This window comes from Talpa occidentalis, unplaced genomic scaffold (genome assembly GCF_014898055.3).
Source record: "Talpa occidentalis isolate TD23 unplaced genomic scaffold, MPIMG_talOcc4v2.1 talOcc4.9, whole genome shotgun sequence".
Classification (NCBI taxonomy): Eukaryota; Metazoa; Chordata; class Mammalia; order Eulipotyphla; family Talpidae; genus Talpa; species Talpa occidentalis.
This window is the reverse complement of record NW_023605305.1, coordinates 32,553,120-32,570,475: the sequence shown is the minus strand read 5'-3', so window position 1 is coordinate 32,570,475 and position 17,356 is coordinate 32,553,120. Positions and strand designations below refer to the sequence as shown.

Sequence of the window (17,356 nt, the reverse complement as noted above, 5' to 3'; positions counted from 1 at the left end):
AGTTCTAATGAAAGAACTTCCATTCTTTTTCACTAGACTGTACCCATATTGCTGTGAATCAATTCAAATTCACAAGTTCTTATCAACCAAAAACTGAAAGTCATTACACAATGAATGAAATCAGATAGGCAAGATACTAAAAATATTAAAACTAAAGAAATGTCACTTACCTGGAACATCATCATCTTCCTCATCAATGTCTTCTGGTTTTGGTGCTTTGCTATCCAATACTACAAAAAGTTGATTTTAAAAATGGTCAATGATAACAAAGACCTTTACAAAATACTTATGTATATCTTTTTTCTTGGCTAACTGTTATATAGTTGTTCAGAAAAGACTTAAATACTGTCCACTGTAATACCATATTTTTTACTTGATACTATACAATCAACAAAACTTTAACTTAGATATACTAAATACAGCTGGCAATTTCAGTGAACAGTGAAGGTAAAATTTATATGCAAGATGGAAAAATTCAGATGAATTTCAATAAAAACATTTAGTTAGCTTCTAGTGGCTATATTTTTCCAAATAAAAAAATAATATTCAAGGTTTTTTCCATCTCTTTTGGTGTAAGAAAGAATATAGCTATGTACTATGAGCACTGAAATAAGTTTCTTTGCTTTTCAGGGGTGACAAGACACATCTGAAACCAGGACAATCTTAGAAACTCAGGACTTATGGTTGCTGCATCTATAGCACAAATATATATATAAAACAACCAGTATATTAAGCAAGAATACAGTTCTATGGTAACACTATCTTGCTGTTGTCATTAGTCAAAAGTGAATATCAAACTGTTTATAAAATGTGGCCTACACACCCTGGCACTTTCCTTTAGGTACAGATCTTCCTCAATTTTCATGGGGTTACATCCTGGTTATATATTTATAATATTTATAAGTTGAAATATTTTAAGTCAAATATGTACCTCATACACCTAACATATTGAACTTCATAGCTTTGTTTAGCCTTCTTTAAACCTGCTCAGAACAGCTACATTATTCTAGAATTGGGCAAAATCATATAACACAGAACCTATTTTATAATAAAGCACTGAATATCTCAGGTAATTTATTAAATACTGTACTGAAAGTGAAAAACAGTCTTCAGATTATTACCTAACGTTCTGAAGGATCAGGTGGTTAACTGGGAGCTGCAGCTTGCTGGTGCTGCCCAGCATCACTACAGAGTATTATATTACATATTATTAGTCCAGAAAAAGATGAAAATTTAAAAATCTGAAGTACATTCTACTGAATATGTATTGCTTTTGCATGATCATAAAATAAAACTATCACATTAAGTTGAGGACCATTTGTAATTACCTCTTACCTCTCTATACAGTTGACCCTTGAATAACTCAGGGGTTAGTAGTGCCAACTCCCTCTCCACTCAAAAATCTGTGCATACTTTTGACTCCTCCAAAACTTAACTATTAATAGCTTGCTATTAAACTTAACTATTAATAATTAATTAATTATTAATTAATTGACCAGAAGCCTTACCAATAACATAAACAGTGGATTAACACATATTTTGTTTATTATATGTATTATATACTGTGTACTCACAATAAAGTTAGAGAAAACACTCAGGAAAATATATTTATAGCGCTAGACTGTATTTACTGATAATATAAGTTTACATAATATGCTTACAAGAAAATCTAAGTATTTAAGTGGGACCCATGCAGTTCAAACCTATGTTAAGGATCAGCTTACTACCAAAACATAGCCAAATACTCTGTATGCCACACTACAAAATTATTAAAGAAACAAACTCAAAAATATATGAAGCATACAAATAACATTACAAAAAGTAAAATTTACATACAGCCAAATCCTTCCAGTTTCAAATGGGACACATTTAAAATAATTAGGTTCTTTAATCAATGCTGGTAGGAAAGAGGTACTAAATTGAAATACCTACCTTGCCGAGGAAACTGTTCAGCTAACTTCCTAAGACTTGTTAAGCTGTCAGCACCAAGCTGACTTAATATTCCAGGAAGCATTTCTGTAATTGGTTTGGCTTCTGCATGACCGGTAATTGCAAAGGTATTAGCAGAAAGGGAAGCTTGGACTTTGGGATTGTTGAAATGAATAACTGTCCCATCATCTTTAATCATGTTCACCTATGATCACAGAAGAAAAGTGTACTTCACATATTTGGTACAACTAATATAGTATCTTTTTTAAAAAAATGTATAGCCATTTATGTTTTTTTACTTGGTAGTTACACAATCCCAAGATAGTAATTATCTAAGCCATGGATAAATGGGTGGAAAAAGATGCTATGACCAAAGCAAAATGGTGTGAGATGGTACAAATTACAAGGTTGGTCAAGAAATAGTCACTTTGTCGTAGAATCTAGATTTTAAACTCAAAGACTTTTATTGGAAAGAAGTTCATGTCCACATTTTAAAAAAAAAAGGAATTATCAGCCACAGAACTAGCTTCTTAATGAAATTACCCATTATCTTGCTCAATTTACACTACTGAATTAAATAAGTACAGATACCATTTTGTGGGATAGCAGGGGACAGATTTTAAGGGGGCAATAGTATATGTAAAAACAATCACTGAAAATCCATACAGTACACTCAGAAATTTAATCAGTAAGGTGTTTCACTGTTTTGAACACTAAATTTACGAAACTTTTAACTTGTTCTCATATCATTCTTTGGACAAGATTTTGTCAGTTCCTCTAATTCTTTTAAGTATTAATTTCTCAACTTCCAATAGCTCTTGTAAATGTTACAGAAGCTCTCCCACCCACTTGCATAATGACATGAACATGCCTTATCAATTTGTGGGAAACCTTTAAAACTATCTTCACATTCTTTTTCTAGTTTTCACCAATTTGAAGTGGATTTGAATTCATCCACTGTCTGAAACTGAAAGGAAGGCTGAACATGCGCTATTTAAATTATTTCGTTTTCACACATGCACTTTCTATATTTTAAGAGTTGAATTTGCATAAGTTAAATTTGTAAAGAATATGATTCCACTATGTAGTAGATTCGACTGGGTAAGTTAACTTGGTGCTAACATGTGTATTATAAGAAAAAAACAAAAATGTTAGGAGAGTTAACTCTTGGCAACTTAAAAAGCATTTCATGACCCATCCAAAAACTGCCCTTGTAACAATCAAGCTGAGATGCATTATGAGCCTTGTATAGACTATTCCATGTAAATGAAGTATTTACAACAGGCAAATCCAGAGAGACAGAAAGCAGGTAAGAGGTTATCAGGATCTGGAGAAGAGGGGAAACGGAGTAAATGCTTAATGGGTATAGAGTTTCTCTTCGGTATGATGCAAAATTCTGAAAACAGATAATGGTGGTGGTTGCACAGTATGTCAATGTAATTAACATGCACTTAAAAGTGGTTAAAGTGTGGGCCTCCCCGGTGGCGCAGCGGTTGAGCACTGGGTTGCGAAGCTGCCCGCGGCCTCTGCGGTGCTGGTTCGATCCCCGGCTGCTCCCCGGCCACCGGAGGAGGGTCCCACATGGCGCGCAGACCTCTCCTGCCGCCCGCTGCTCCCCTCAGCAGTGTACTTCGGTCCTTCTGCCTGCTCTGCTCCCCGCTCTGGCTCTGGTGAATTCTCTCACCCTCCCGTGCTTCTGACTGTACCCAGTGCATGTATAAACAAACAAATAAATGAATAAAATACATGCCTCTAAAAAAAAAAAAAAAAAAAAAAAAAGTGGTTAAAGTGTCAAATTTTATGTTATATATATTTTATTACAATAAAAGACAGTATAATATAAAAAAGCAGATCTTAAAAGATAAAGCCAGGTTGCGTGTAGAATGATAAAGTAAACAGAACATTATGCTTTCCTTTCACTTTCCTATACTCAAAGTTGTCTACTCATCTGCACTGAGATGCTAGTTAAAGGAAGAAGGAACTGTAATTAGGGTTAACCAGTAACTCTAGACTTCCTTCTGTACAAGGAGTATAGGAAAAGTAATCACAAGGACACTGGGGCTTCCTTGGTGGCCTAGAGGGTAAGTCTCAGTGCTATCACTGCTGTAGCTTGAGTTCAATCCCCAAACAGGGAGCTAACCTATACATGGGCAGGGCAGACCTCTCCTGTCTCACATCTGCTGCTCCCTTTAGCAATGTATTTCAGTCAATCTGCCTGCTCTGCTCCCCACTCTGTCTCTGGTGGATCCTCTCACCCCTCCCCACCACAACCTCCGGCCTACACCCAGTTCTTCTATGCAAAAATAAATAAATCTTTTAAAAAAAAACGAAACTAGGACCTCCCTGGTGGCACTATGAAGCTATCCACAGCCACTGCAACATGAGTTTGATTCCTGGCCAGGGAGCTAACCCACATGGCATAGTTGACCTTCTCCTGTCTTGCCCGCTGCTCCCCTCAGCAGTGTACTTCAGTCAATCAGCCTGTTCGGCCCCCGACTCTGTCTCTGGGGAGTCCTCTCATCCCTCTAGCCTACACCCCAGCTTTTGTATGCATAAATAAATATAAATCTTAAAAAAAACCCTATAAATAGAAAAACTTATCTATAAAATTATACATTTACAGTCCTACTCCTAAGGTTTCTGAGATCCAGCTCCTCCTCCTAACTTCTTGCAGAATAATCAGTATCTCTTAAGTTTAATAGGTCCAAAAGAAACTCATCATGGGGAGTCAGCATGCTACAGACTACAAATGATGAGTAAACATGGTGCCTGCTGTTACCTACTGAAAATATACTCTGCTGAAAATAAGCTAGTTAACAAATAATTATACCCCAAAATATGAGATTGTAATATTAAATATAATATAGTAGAGCAATTTAAGCTAAGAGTGGAAGTACAGAGAAAGTACAGAGAAAAGGATAATTATGCCTGGAAAGACAGTGAATGTTTTATAGAGGTAGAGTTAGATCTTTTAAGACAGTAGCTATCTTCTGAATGTAACAATAAAATTCTCCGAAGCAACTTGACCACCTGAGTCAGTCAAGAAATTGACATTTCTAAATAAATCTGATAAAATCAAATTTCTTCTGAGAAATGGAACAGATCCCACTGTCAACAGATACATTTTATCAGAGGAAGAAAGAGACAGCATGGTCACTATATTCAATTAGATTGCCAAATAATAAGCACCTTCAAAATATCTACAAATGTCATAGACCATAAAACATTTTTAGAAATCAGGTTATGGATTAAACCTGTGCATAGGAATTCCTTCCTAAAATCTGGTAATTTACTTGGCTTTTCCATGAAAAGGTCTCTGACACTCTCCTCTCTACTTTTTGCCACCTTTGAATTTCTGTCTTTGCTAAGAAAAATTTATGTATAATTTTAACTTATTATACCAAATCAACAAACTAATAAATACATGTAAGACCAGAGAATCTTGTCTTAATTCAAACAGTTCTTCAGTTTTTAAAAGTTTTTGAAGAGGACTTAAATTTACTTTGGGAGAAAAAAAAGGATCACCAATACTCATAGCCTAGAAAGTAAGATTAGAAGTTTACTTGGCAAAAGTGTGTTCAATCAATTTTTGAAACCCACCACTGAATTCCCTACTCCTCAAGAACTACCTTCTACTTGTTTGGTGTTTTGAAGGTCTAAATACAGAAAACAGTAATATTTTTGTTTTAAATCAATGAAAATGGTGTTTCCTCTTTTCAAAAGTTTCTACTTTTCTTAAACTTCCCATAACCAAAATGATAGTATGTTTCCCAGAGCATAGCACTAAAACAAGTTTAAAACATTTCAAAGTAAAAAGAGTTAATGTATTTCTTGTAATTTAAGATATGTATTTTTTTCAATATCTTCGTGGTTCTAAAAAATGTATATATACTTTAATGCACACATTTCATGCAGTAGTTTGTTTTCCTTCCAAACAAATTTGTTTAAAAAATATTATAGTACAAAGCATAATGTTTGAGGCAAGCCCAGATTATATATAATACATATTTCTTTTTTTTTAAAGATTTATTTATTTTTTTTTTTTTATTTTTTTTTTTTATAAAGGCATGTTTTTTTTATTTATTTATTTGTTTGTTTGTTTATACATGCACTGGGTACAGTCAGAAGCGCGGGAGGGTGAGAGAATTCACCAGAGCCAGAGCAGGGAGCAGAGCAGGCAGAAGGACCGAAGTACACTGCTGAGGGGAGCAGCGGGCGGCAGGAGAGGTCTGCGCGCCATGTGGGACCCTCCTCCGGTGTCCGGGGAGCAGCCGGGGATCGAACCGGTGCTGCAGAGGCTGCGGGCAGCTTCGCAACCCAGCGCTCAACCGCTGCGCCACCGGGGAGGCCCCTAAAGATTTATTTATTTATGCACACAAGAGCTGGGGTATAGGCCAGAGATGCAGGGGGTGAGAGGATTCACCAGAGACAGAGTGGGGAGCAGAACAGGCAGACTGAAATACACTGGTGAGGGGAGCAGCAGGCGAGACAGGAGAGGTCTGCTGCGCCATGTGGGTTGTCCCTGGTGGCAGGGATCGAACTTGTGCTGCAGAGGCTGTGGATTGCTTCATAGTTTGGTGCTTGCGCCACCAGGGAGGCCCAATATAGTACATATTTCTAAACAAAATCATTTTAAATCTGCAAGGTGTTATGGAAAGTAAAAATACCTTGGTACTGTTTTTTTTTTTTAAGATTTATTTATTTATTTTATACAAGAACCAGAGTACAGGCCAGATGCACGGGAGGGTGAGAGGATTCACCAGCGACAGAGTGGGGAACAGAACAGGCAGACTGACAAAATACACTGCTGAGGGGAGCAGCGGGTGCGACAGGAGAGGTATGCCACTCCATGTGGGACCCTCCCCAGCCAGACCTCTGGCACTGGGATCGAACCAGTGCTGCAGAGGCTGTAAACAGCTTAACAGCACGGTGCTCAAATGCCTGCACCACCACCCAAAATACCTTGGTTGTTAAATATCAATTTTAGAAAGAGGGAAAGTAGGATAAAAGTAAAACTCCCCATCTTAGGCTCAAATACTCAGAAATTTTATAGCTATCACCTTGCATTATTAATGATATGTATATGAAATACAACTAGTCTGTGGGGATTGAAATATATTGCACTGACATACACCAAGGGGGCAGAGGTAAAGACAGTGTGTATGTGCCTATTATGTGCGATTAATTGTCTGTGCAATGTTTTAGAGTTATGACTCCTCAAAAAGTTATAATAAAAAACGGAACCCAGGGCCTCCCCTGGTGGCGCAGCAGTTGAGCGCTGGGCTACGAAGCTGCCCACAGCCTCTGCAGTGCTGGTTCGATCCCTGGCCGCAGGCGAGGGTCCCACATGGCGCGACAGACCTCTCCTGCTGCGCCCACTGCTCCCCTCAGCAGTGTATTTTGTCTGTCTGTTCTGTTCCCCACTCTGGCTCTGGTGAGTTCTCTCACCCTCCCGCGCTTCTGACTGTACCCAGTGCTTGTATAAATAAATAAATCTTAAAAAACAAAACAAAAAAAACGGAACTCATAATACGATTCAATAAGTGCTATAATAAATAAATACAGGGCATTATGGAAACACATAGGAGAGACATCTAACCCTTCTACACAAATGTGTATGTGAGCTACCAGGAAAAGTTCTGGAAAAAAATGATGCCTGCATGGGCCTCCCCTGGTGACGCAGCGGTTGAGTGCTGGGCTGTGAAGCTGCCCACAGCTTCTGCAGCATTCGTTCGTTCCCCGGCCACCGGCGGGAGTCCCACCAAAAAAAAAAAAAAAGATGCCTGCATTAAGTCCTAAAATAGGTATAACAGCAATGTTTGGAAATACTGATGGAGATTTATTTATAGTGGCAAATCCTTTCTTTATAATGAATTCTGAATAATAATAATAATATAGGATGTAATATATATGATAAAAGTAATATCCTATATTATATGATAGAAGACAGGTATTTTCTCTTTCTTTGGTGGATACCTGGAAAAATGGGGAGAGAGGCAGGAGAGGAGAGGGCCAGAAGTAGGTATAAGAAAATATAACTAGGACCTCCCTGGTGGCACAGCGGTTGAGCGCTGGGCTGCGAAGCTGCCCGCAGCCTCTGCAGTACCAGTTCAATCCCCGGCCACCGGAGGAGGGTCCCACATGGTGCGCAGACCTCTCCTGCCGCCTGCTGCTCCCCTCAGCAGTGTACTTCGTCCATCTGCCTGTTCTGTTCCCTGCTCTGGCTCTGGTGAATTCTCTCACCCTCCCGTACTTCTGAACTGTACCCAGTGCTTGTATAAATAAATAAATCTTTAAAAAAAAAAAGAAAATATAACTAGGGCCTCCCCAGTGGCGCAGTGAGTTGAGCGCAGCGCTGTAAAGCTGTCCGCAGGCTCTGCAGCGTGGGTTCAATTCCCGGCCGGCCGGGGAAATTCCCACATGGCACGGCAGACCTCTTCTGTAGCACCTGCTGCTCCCCTCAGCAGTGCTTTCGGTCTGTTCTGTTCCCCACTCTGTCCCTGGTGAATCCTCTCACCCTCCCGCACCTCTGGCCTGTAACTCCGCTATTGTATAAATTAAAAACAAAAAACAAAAACAAAAAAAACTAAAAAGACCAAAAGCAGGATAAATAAACAAACTTTGGTTCTGACACACCTTAACTCAAATTTGGAATCCAGCACTTACTAGTATGTGATCTTGGGCAGGTATCTATCTAAATGTCAAATTTCTCATCTGTAATCAACAAAAACTAACTCAAAGGAACACTGTGAAGTTGAAATTTGATAATACACACTGGTTTATTTATTTAATTAATTTTCTAGATTGTAAGTGTCAAAGGCAGACTATGAATACTATCTTAGGTACCACTGTCTAGCAAGTCCTTGATAAAATGCTTGGCATACAGTACATGCTAATGCATTAGCAGTATCAAGATAAGTGTTGACTTATCATTAAATTATTATTTTTTAAGATTTATTTTACTTATTTATGCATACAAGAACTGGGGTGTAGGGCCTCCCCTGGTGGCACAGCGGTTGAGCGCAGCTGGGCTGCGAAGCTGCCTGCAGCCTCTGCAGTGCCAGTTCGATTTCCGGCCACCGGTAAGGGTCCCACATGGCTCCACAGACCTCTCCTGCCGCACCTGCTGCTCACCTCAGCAGTGTATTTTGTCAGTCTGCCTGTTCTGTTCCCTGCTCTGGCTCTGGTGAATTCTCTCACCCTCCCGTACTTCTGACTGTACCCAGTGCTTAAATAAATAAACAAACAAACAAATAAATAAAAAAAATCTTTAAAACAAAAAGAAAAGGGTGTGGCCAGAGATGCAGGGGGTAAGAGGATTCACCAGAGACAGAGTGGGGAGCAGAACAGGCAGATCTACTGAAATACACTGCTGAGGGGAGCAGCAGGCGAGACAAGAGAGGTCTGCTATGCCATGTGGGTTAGCTCCCCGCCTGGGGATAGAACTTGTCAGAGTGTCTCATCTGAGGTAATACTTTGTAAAGTAGAACGGAGCTCGTAAGGGAAAATGTTCTCCTTATCTGAAGAAATCTTGGGGCTCCTTTATTTCTATATTATTAGAAAAAATCTTTTTACATTAAAATTCAAGAAGTTCCATAATTTTGTCACATGTGCAGCTACATTGAGTCTGAAAAGTATGATTAATTCCTTAACATCATCTTGACAATCACCCAACTTTATACAATAAAGCAAATTTAACAGCTATGGCTCCTTCAAAGATATGTGAGTAATAATATCAGATTCTTCTGAGTTGCTACTTCTCTGAAATTTTGTGGACAAATTTTTGTGTGTTATTTGCCTCTATAACTTAGTAATTTACAAAGTGATCATACCTCTTCAATACCAGCTATATTATTGACAGCCAATTTTTTTAGAGAACTCTGAAGTTTTTTGTCATCAGCTGTAGCTGTTCTATGTACCACCTTCTTCTTTCTGCGGGCTGTACCCTGAAAGAAAATCAAATAGAACTATTAGCATATCTTCCACCTGGAAACTGCAATCAAATGTCTTCCTATCCACCACAAAAATCTAACCCCACATAAGAAATTGCTGCCTTAATAGCAATGATTAATACAACTGCTCAGAGTTGTGACTATCAGTCTAACCCATATTTTTGAAGCTCAGGTCCAGCATGTAGTATTTATCATTTCAACAGTTTCATAATAGTTTTCTAATAAAAAAATAATTTTTAACTTCAAGATAATTTAGTGTACTTCCAAACATTATAAGGACTGCCTTTTTATAGTACCTTCAACCCCCAACAATAAAGTTAAAAATATTCTGAAATTTTGGAGAATATGATGTAATTAATATAAATGCCTACTACTATGTTGAGTGTTGTAGAACCCTAGAATCTAGAAATGAAAAAAATCAAGAAAAAAAATCTTCAATGAGCATACATATAGTGGGAGGGAAAGATCAGTAAATATATAAATAGATAATTTCAAACGGGCTAAGGGTATTAAGTTTAAAAAAGACAACACAATGATAACAGTATTCGGTGAGGGCAAAGTACTATCACAAATTTCGGAGAAAGTCCCCCTTGAAGAGTAAGTAGTATATGAGCTGAGACCCATGGGAAAATTTAGGGAAGTAATTCGACAGAATAAAACAAGGGTGACCCTGCTGTTTCTAGAGAGAGAAAACAGGCCACTATGTCTAGAGCTGAGTGAACAATGGAAAGGAGGAAAATGAAACCAGAAAAGACAAGGATTAGCTCATGTAGCCTAGAATACCATGAGCAGAGGTTGGATTATTCTAATTCCAATAGAAAGCCACTTGAAGGTTTTATGCATAAGAATGACTTGATTTGACTTATTATTTTAAAAAGGTTGTTGTGAAAAATGAACTATAATGGCCAATTAGGAAGTGACTACAGCAGTCCTGATGAGATGAGGGTTGTGGCCATGGAGCTGCTCTGCTCAGTCTGTCCAACAGAACTTGCAGATAGACTAGATGTGGGCTGAGGGGAAAAAAAGAATCTAGAATGATGCTTAGAATTTTAGCCTGTGCAAACAGCTTTAAAATTATACTATTACCTAAGACAGAAAGAGTTCATTTCTAAGTGGATTCTATGAAACTCTAAATACATTTTTTTCCATTGGGGGAAAAAAAAGAATACTTAAGAGAATGGATTAAGTTCCTAGGCCAATTTACAAAAATGTAACCTAAAGCAGAACAGGAACACTACCAAAAGCAGTCAAAATCTTGAGGGCAAACTCTCTGAAAACAGGTAACAGTGAAGGGAAAAGAACAGGTGTTTCAATTTCTGGATAGTTCTAGCAGTAATAATCAGGGAATCAACCTTACAAAAGGGGAGGTAGGGGCATCAGTCTCATTAACTCTAGTGAGAGGGGACAACAGCTCTGTGAGTAGCAGCAGGTTGTGAAGAAATCCAGTTGCGGAAGGATAAACTAGGAGACTATTTACATAGTCATTTATTTTTAACTGCTTACTGAATATTTCAACTGACATAATCGTCAAGTACCTCAAATCCAACATGTTTAGTAAGAGTTTATCAGTCCACCAAAATGCTTCTACATTTTCTAAGTTTTAATAGTTGGTGGTATCACCATATACCCAGTCTCTAAAACCAGAATTCTGGGGTCATATCAGACTCTTCTCTTTCTCCCTCATCCCCCATATTCTATCAGTCATTAAGTTATTTAGGTTCTAACCCCTAAATTTGCTTCCCACATATTATAAGCAGAAGCCTATGCCAACTTCACCTTCATTCCATTTTCTACTTTGCCAGCAGTTACTTTTCTAAAATGACTATTATCACTTTCTCAAAATTCTTCAGCTGCCCCTTGCCTATAGGACATAGTCCTACTAATCTTAGTATGGATATAAGACTATCATTTAATGCCACATTATTTGTTTATCTGCTCTTTAGGTGTAATGCCAGTTATTTTTTTTTAAAGATTTATTTTATTTACTTATGCATACAAGAGCTGGGGTGTAAGCCAGAGGTACAGGGGGATAAGGATTCACCAGAGCTAGAGTGGGGAGCAGAACAGGCAGAATTGACAGAAATACACTGCTGAGGGGAGCAGGGGGTGAGGCAGGAAAGGTATGCTGCGTCATGTGGGTTAGCTCCCTGGCCAGAGATCAAACTCATGCTTTAGTGGCTGCTGATAGCTTGATAGTGCTGAGACTTAACCCTTTGTGCCACCAGGAAGGCCCTAGGTTATGCCAATTAAAGCAAGCCATTTCATTAAGCACTATATCTCAGCATCCTATGTGCCTTTTCATGTGTGAGAATGGTAATCCCCTTTCACACTATCCAATGTTATTTTCTAACCTCTCTGTCTAGTGATAAATTCTTGTTTATTCTTAAATCTCTGCTCAGTAATGACCTCCTTGTCTCTCTTAAGCAAGTGCACCTTGTAATTCATGTCAACTTTTACTATTCTGTAGTGAAATCGTGAGCATGTCTCTCTTCTAAGTTGAGTTGTGTCAAGGGTAGGAAACCTTGATCTGTTTATACTAAGCACTTGGCACACAGCAGATGCTCAATAAACCAGTTAAATAGTGCCAATCACCTGTTTAAATATGTAACAGTAATGTGCAGTGTCAAGTTCGCTCAGATATTGTCTATGGTTCTTGAATGTTACCACTTTTTGGTTACATTATACTTGGTGTTACAATGTGACTACTTTAGCTAACATGTATGACCTCCATCAAATAACTGTATCACTTGAAAGGAGAAAGTACTAGTCACTTGTTCCCTCCCTCTTCTCTTGTCCTTATCCCCAGCAACCATGGTTATAACAAATGGGGCTGCTACATAGTGTCCTGCTACATAGTGTCCTACCCAGGTCTGAGATAAGTACTATTCTTTTTCTTTTGCAAAATTGTAGGAGGCAAAGATAAAGGTAGACTATTCTTCTTGAGCCTGGGGTCAGAACTGAAGGGAATCAAAGATTTTTGGTGTTCAGAATTAGTTCATTTTTAGGTTGAAAGTACATGGGGAAAGAAGGATCATGTTCATATTCACCAATATGGAAGATTATGCAGGAATATAGGAGGAAAATGTAGTGAGAGATAAAATCAGCTTAACCATCTCCAGTCAAACCATTTATAAACCAAACTACAGCAGTCAGTGTATCCCATCAAAATAAAATTACCTTAACATTTGGGATGCTCTGCAGATGACTCCAAAGTGAAAATAGTTATCATATATTAAATATCTACTCTGTGTCAGAACCATGTTAGGTTGTTTTTATGTATTACTCTAATGTTTAAAAACATCTTATGCAGGATTAGTTCCATTTTGCAGATGCAAAACTGGAAGCATAATGAGGCTGAGTAACTTGTTCATGTCATGTAACTATCAGCTATTAAGAGGATTTAAACAAGGATGGCTTTGTTTCCATTGCTATCAGAAAGAGAAGTCTTCTAGTTACCTATTTTATTTTTTTTTATTTATTTTTTTTTTTCTTTTATAGAGGCATGTTTTATTTATTTATTTGTTTGTTCGTTTGTTTTGTTTGTACATGCACTGGGTACAGTCAGAAGCGCGGGAGGGTGAGAGAATTCACCAGAGCCAGAGCGGGGAGCAGAGCAGGCAGAAGGACCGAAGTACACTGCTGAGGGGAGCAGCGGGCGGCAGGAAAGGTCTGCACGCCATGTGGGACCCTCCTCCGGTGGCCGGGGAGCAGCCGGGAATCGAACCGGCGCCGCAGAGGCAGCAGGCAGCCTCGCAACCCAGCGCTCAACAGCTGCGCCACCGGGGAGGTCCTAGTTACCTATTTTAGATCAAGACAATCATTTTCCTACTGGAATGTGGTTTGATTTTGATTATCAAAAAGATTTTATAGTTTCAATAACCACAAATCCAAAATAACAATACCATTGGTTACTCATACATTCTCCTATCAATTTTTCTTTTTCTTTCTTTTTTTTAAAGATTTATTTATTTATACAAGAACCAGGGTACAGGCCAGATGTGTGGGAGGGTAGGAGGGTGAGAGGATTCACCAGAAACAGAGAGGGGAATAGTACAGACTGACCAAAAATACACTGCTGAGGGGAACAACAGACGAGATGGGAGAGGTCTGCCCTGGCATGTGGGTTGCTCCACAGCCAGCAGGGATCGAACTGGCACTGCAGATGCTACAGACAGCTCCACAGTGCTGCGCTCAACCGCCTGCACCACCAGGGAGGTCCCTATCAATTTTTCTTATGCCACACTCACCTTGCCCCCTATCCGGACCTGAGCCTGAAGTTTGGCTAACTTTTCTTGATTCATGCTGTTGGTAAATCTAGGGCGGAAAAATAAATTTGTTAAATTCACTGTTTCACCAAAATAAAATGTTTATGCAACAGTATCTTCTGGTTCACTGAACTTGCAGTATGTCTCATCACCATGATAATATCAACACTGTCTATATTCTTAACAAACATTAATAATTTGTTCTAGCTTCAAAAACTAGATAGTAAAATAAATTAAATAATACCATGAGAGTAAAATTAAATAATACCATGAGAGTAAAATGAACAATCAGAAAATAGAATGGAATTCAAAGTTACCTATTTGAAGGTTCCTTCCTAAAAGCATGATTCATTACCTTGGCATTTAGTAAAACCTAACCGATTATAAAAAAATCTCTGTAGGTAAGTCAGTTTCACCCCCAAAGATTTTTACAGCTGAGAGCTTTTACCAAATATTATAGCACCACCTTTAACTAGACTTTTTTCTCCTAAATCACATTCTCTATTTCTTGTAAATCATAAATAGAAAACAAAAAACTGGACAAAGAAGATATTCAACAACAGGCTGTCTAACAGTCAAGATAAGAGGTAATCATGTCCTCTATTCAAGGTCAGATGGTATATTAATAAGAGGAAAAGAAAAAGAGATTTTCAGACATTCAGTGCTTTCTAAACACTTTCCACAGATTTCATTCAATATATTGTACTAATATAGTTTGTCGTACTTGTCAAGATTTTCTTCCATACACAACTGATGAAAATGTATCTCTGCTACATTAATACTAAGTCTGGGGAGGGGAAGAGGAGACTCTTAAAAATAAGATTTTTAAAGTTGATCTTGAAAATTCCAAGAACATTATAAATTCATGAATCCTAGTCAGTAATAGTCCTATTAAATAAAAAATTATAATTTAATTCATAACATTCCACAATACAGAAACAAATGAAAGCCAACGTTAAGCAACTTGCTTTACTTGTTCTGTGGATCAACAGATTACTGAGACATGAGAGTGCAAATAAAGGACAAAGCTATTATCACATCTTTTTTTGCCAATCCTCTAACCTCTTTATAGTCATAATTCAAATGAAAAAGACATTGTTCCCTTCACTTCAAAGATGAAAGAATCAAAGATTATATAAGTACTATTTTGTATTCCGACACTGTGCATCTCTCTCTCTTAAGGCCAAAGAAAGTCCAGTTCCCAAATAATATTTCAAGTATATGATTCCTCAATCTTTGCTCAGCAATGTATTACAATGCTCAAGCAGCTAAAAATTCTCTTATAAGAGGAAGTGTGATCAGAGTACAAACCAGAGGATTTAAGTGTGTGCCAACCTCAACTTTGCCAGACTTAAACCCCAACCTTTATACTCCTTAAATTCACTTTTCTCTAAGGAATCTAGCCATGAAAGTGTAGTGAATCAACAAAGAACCTAAGGAATCTCTTGCAAAAAAGGGGTTAAGTGAAAATATTAGAACTAGATATAGGGTAAAACATTTTTGGGCTCTTTTGCATTTTGAAATAATAGTCCCCAAGAGAAGACTGAAGTCAAGATATAGTCCTGACTTGTTGGAAACAAAAGCAAAACCAAAATTAACTCTTTATATCAACGTGTATATGAAAGAATAGATTCTACTGCAGATAATTAGGAAAACTTGAGTCCAAGGAATATCTCAGAGAAAACGCATGCTAGGGAGGTTGGAGGCTCAAGGTGGCAGGGGATTAAGAAAGGTGTTTCTTTGTTTACTAACAGGTTGGAGTGTGTGGAATTCAAGAAGGAAAGAGGACTGGACTCATTGCATGAGATGTCAAGCTCCAAATATGGACTAGACCTCAAAAGAAAGACCACCTGTTTAATTTCGTATCCCTCAATCAACCTTTACTTCATTCTACTCATTAGTCCTTCCAGTCTTGTATGTACGGCTATGTCAAATACCTGCAAGCAGCGCAGCAGCAGCAGCAGCGAGTAGATTATAAACAAATGAAAGAGTTCACTTTAACCTCCTAACTTATCAGATTTGGAGAGGAAGGTTCAAAGGAAGAAGTCATTTCCTAAGATCAGTGAGTTCTTCCTTGGGGATCATAGGGTATTTTAGCCCTTTCCTTAAGAACTCAAGAAAGGATGGAAATAACGAGGATTTATTCAGTGCCTAAGTTTCAAACAGTATAAGCACTTTCATATGCATCATGTTTACACAGAGATAACATAATATCAACCTTTAGTCCCGACTTTTTATTCTACAGGCTTTGGAATCAGAAGGATCAACATTCTACCCCTTAGGGCTTCTGAAAAGTACTTCACTTCTCTGAACTTGTATCCCTTCTGTATTCTTCAGTTTTTTTTGTTTAGTTTTGTTTAAGGGTTAAAGGTTGGTTATCAAGCACCGGGCAAAAGGCTCAAGGTAGAGACTCAAAAACTGGCAACTATTGTTACCACTCCAGAGCGGACGGCTACCGTGAAAGAACGTGGGAACGGAAGTTGAAACCGCCATTCACTAAGCTGTGTAACACTCCCTGGGCCCCTTGGTCAATCAAGAATTTCCTGACAGCCTACTATGCACCAGGCAGTGTGATGGAGTTACACAGACGGGCAAGGCAGTGTCTCGGAGGAGGCAAACTTGCAGACAAATACTGCCATTACGAGGTGAAAAGCGCTGCAACGGAATTCGGTCCCGAGCGCTTGGAGGCCGGAGGGGTGAAAGAGGGGGGCTGTTAACCTCAGTCCCCCAATCTGTAGAATGGGATGACAACAGAGGGGCCGCAGAAAGCTCAAAGCTCTCAGCATTGTAGTTGTGAATAACCAAGAGTAACAGGACAGAGACGGGAGATCACCCGCCTCCTGGGGCTGGAGGTGGACGGCAACAGCCCGCTGGCCCCCAGAAGGGGCGGTGGTGCTGGGGACCTTCCCTTAGGTGCCGACCCCCAGCTGCGCCGCCGGTAACCGACAGGCCAAGCCAGCCGCCTCCGCCCCCACTCGGCGCGCCACGGCGGAAGTGGCAACCCGAGCGGTTGGCGGGTGTCGGAAGAAGAGGGCGGGGGGAGACCGTGCGCAGCGGCCTATGGCCGTGGAGTGGCGGGACCGCCGGGGGTCTCACCTGAAGCAGGGAGGGTCCTCCAACACCAGCACGCGGCAAGAGCAAGATGGCTGCCTCAGTCGAGACAGAGAAAGACGAAGACGGCAGAGGCGGCGGGAGCGGGGCCCACGTGAC

At 39.2% G+C, this 17,356-nt stretch overlaps 1 protein-coding gene and 1 long non-coding RNA gene across 4 annotated transcripts in view; one reads left to right on the top strand and one right to left on the bottom strand.

Moving 5' to 3' along the window:
• LOC119235543 (uncharacterized) overlaps positions 1-1,063 on the top strand; it is an 18,320-nt gene extending 17,257 nt beyond the window's left edge. For all 3 annotated transcript variants that reach the window (XR_008550304.1, XR_008550305.1, XR_005122853.2), the window contains one exon: positions 631-1,063. This is a non-coding gene — a long non-coding RNA (uncharacterized LOC119235543). The remainder of the gene's footprint in view (positions 1-630) is intronic.
• BTF3L4 (basic transcription factor 3 like 4) overlaps positions 1-17,356 on the bottom strand; it is an 18,132-nt gene extending 776 nt beyond the window's left edge. The window contains exons 1-5 of the mRNA XM_037498956.2: positions 17,243-17,356; positions 14,129-14,195; positions 9,762-9,875; positions 1,933-2,134; positions 171-230 (exon numbers count right to left, since the gene is read on the bottom strand). Coding sequence (XP_037354853.1) covers positions 171-230; positions 1,933-2,134; positions 9,762-9,875; positions 14,129-14,182 — 430 coding nt within the window. The 5' untranslated portion in view covers positions 14,183-14,195; positions 17,243-17,356. The remainder of the gene's footprint in view (positions 1-170; positions 231-1,932; positions 2,135-9,761; positions 9,876-14,128; positions 14,196-17,242) is intronic.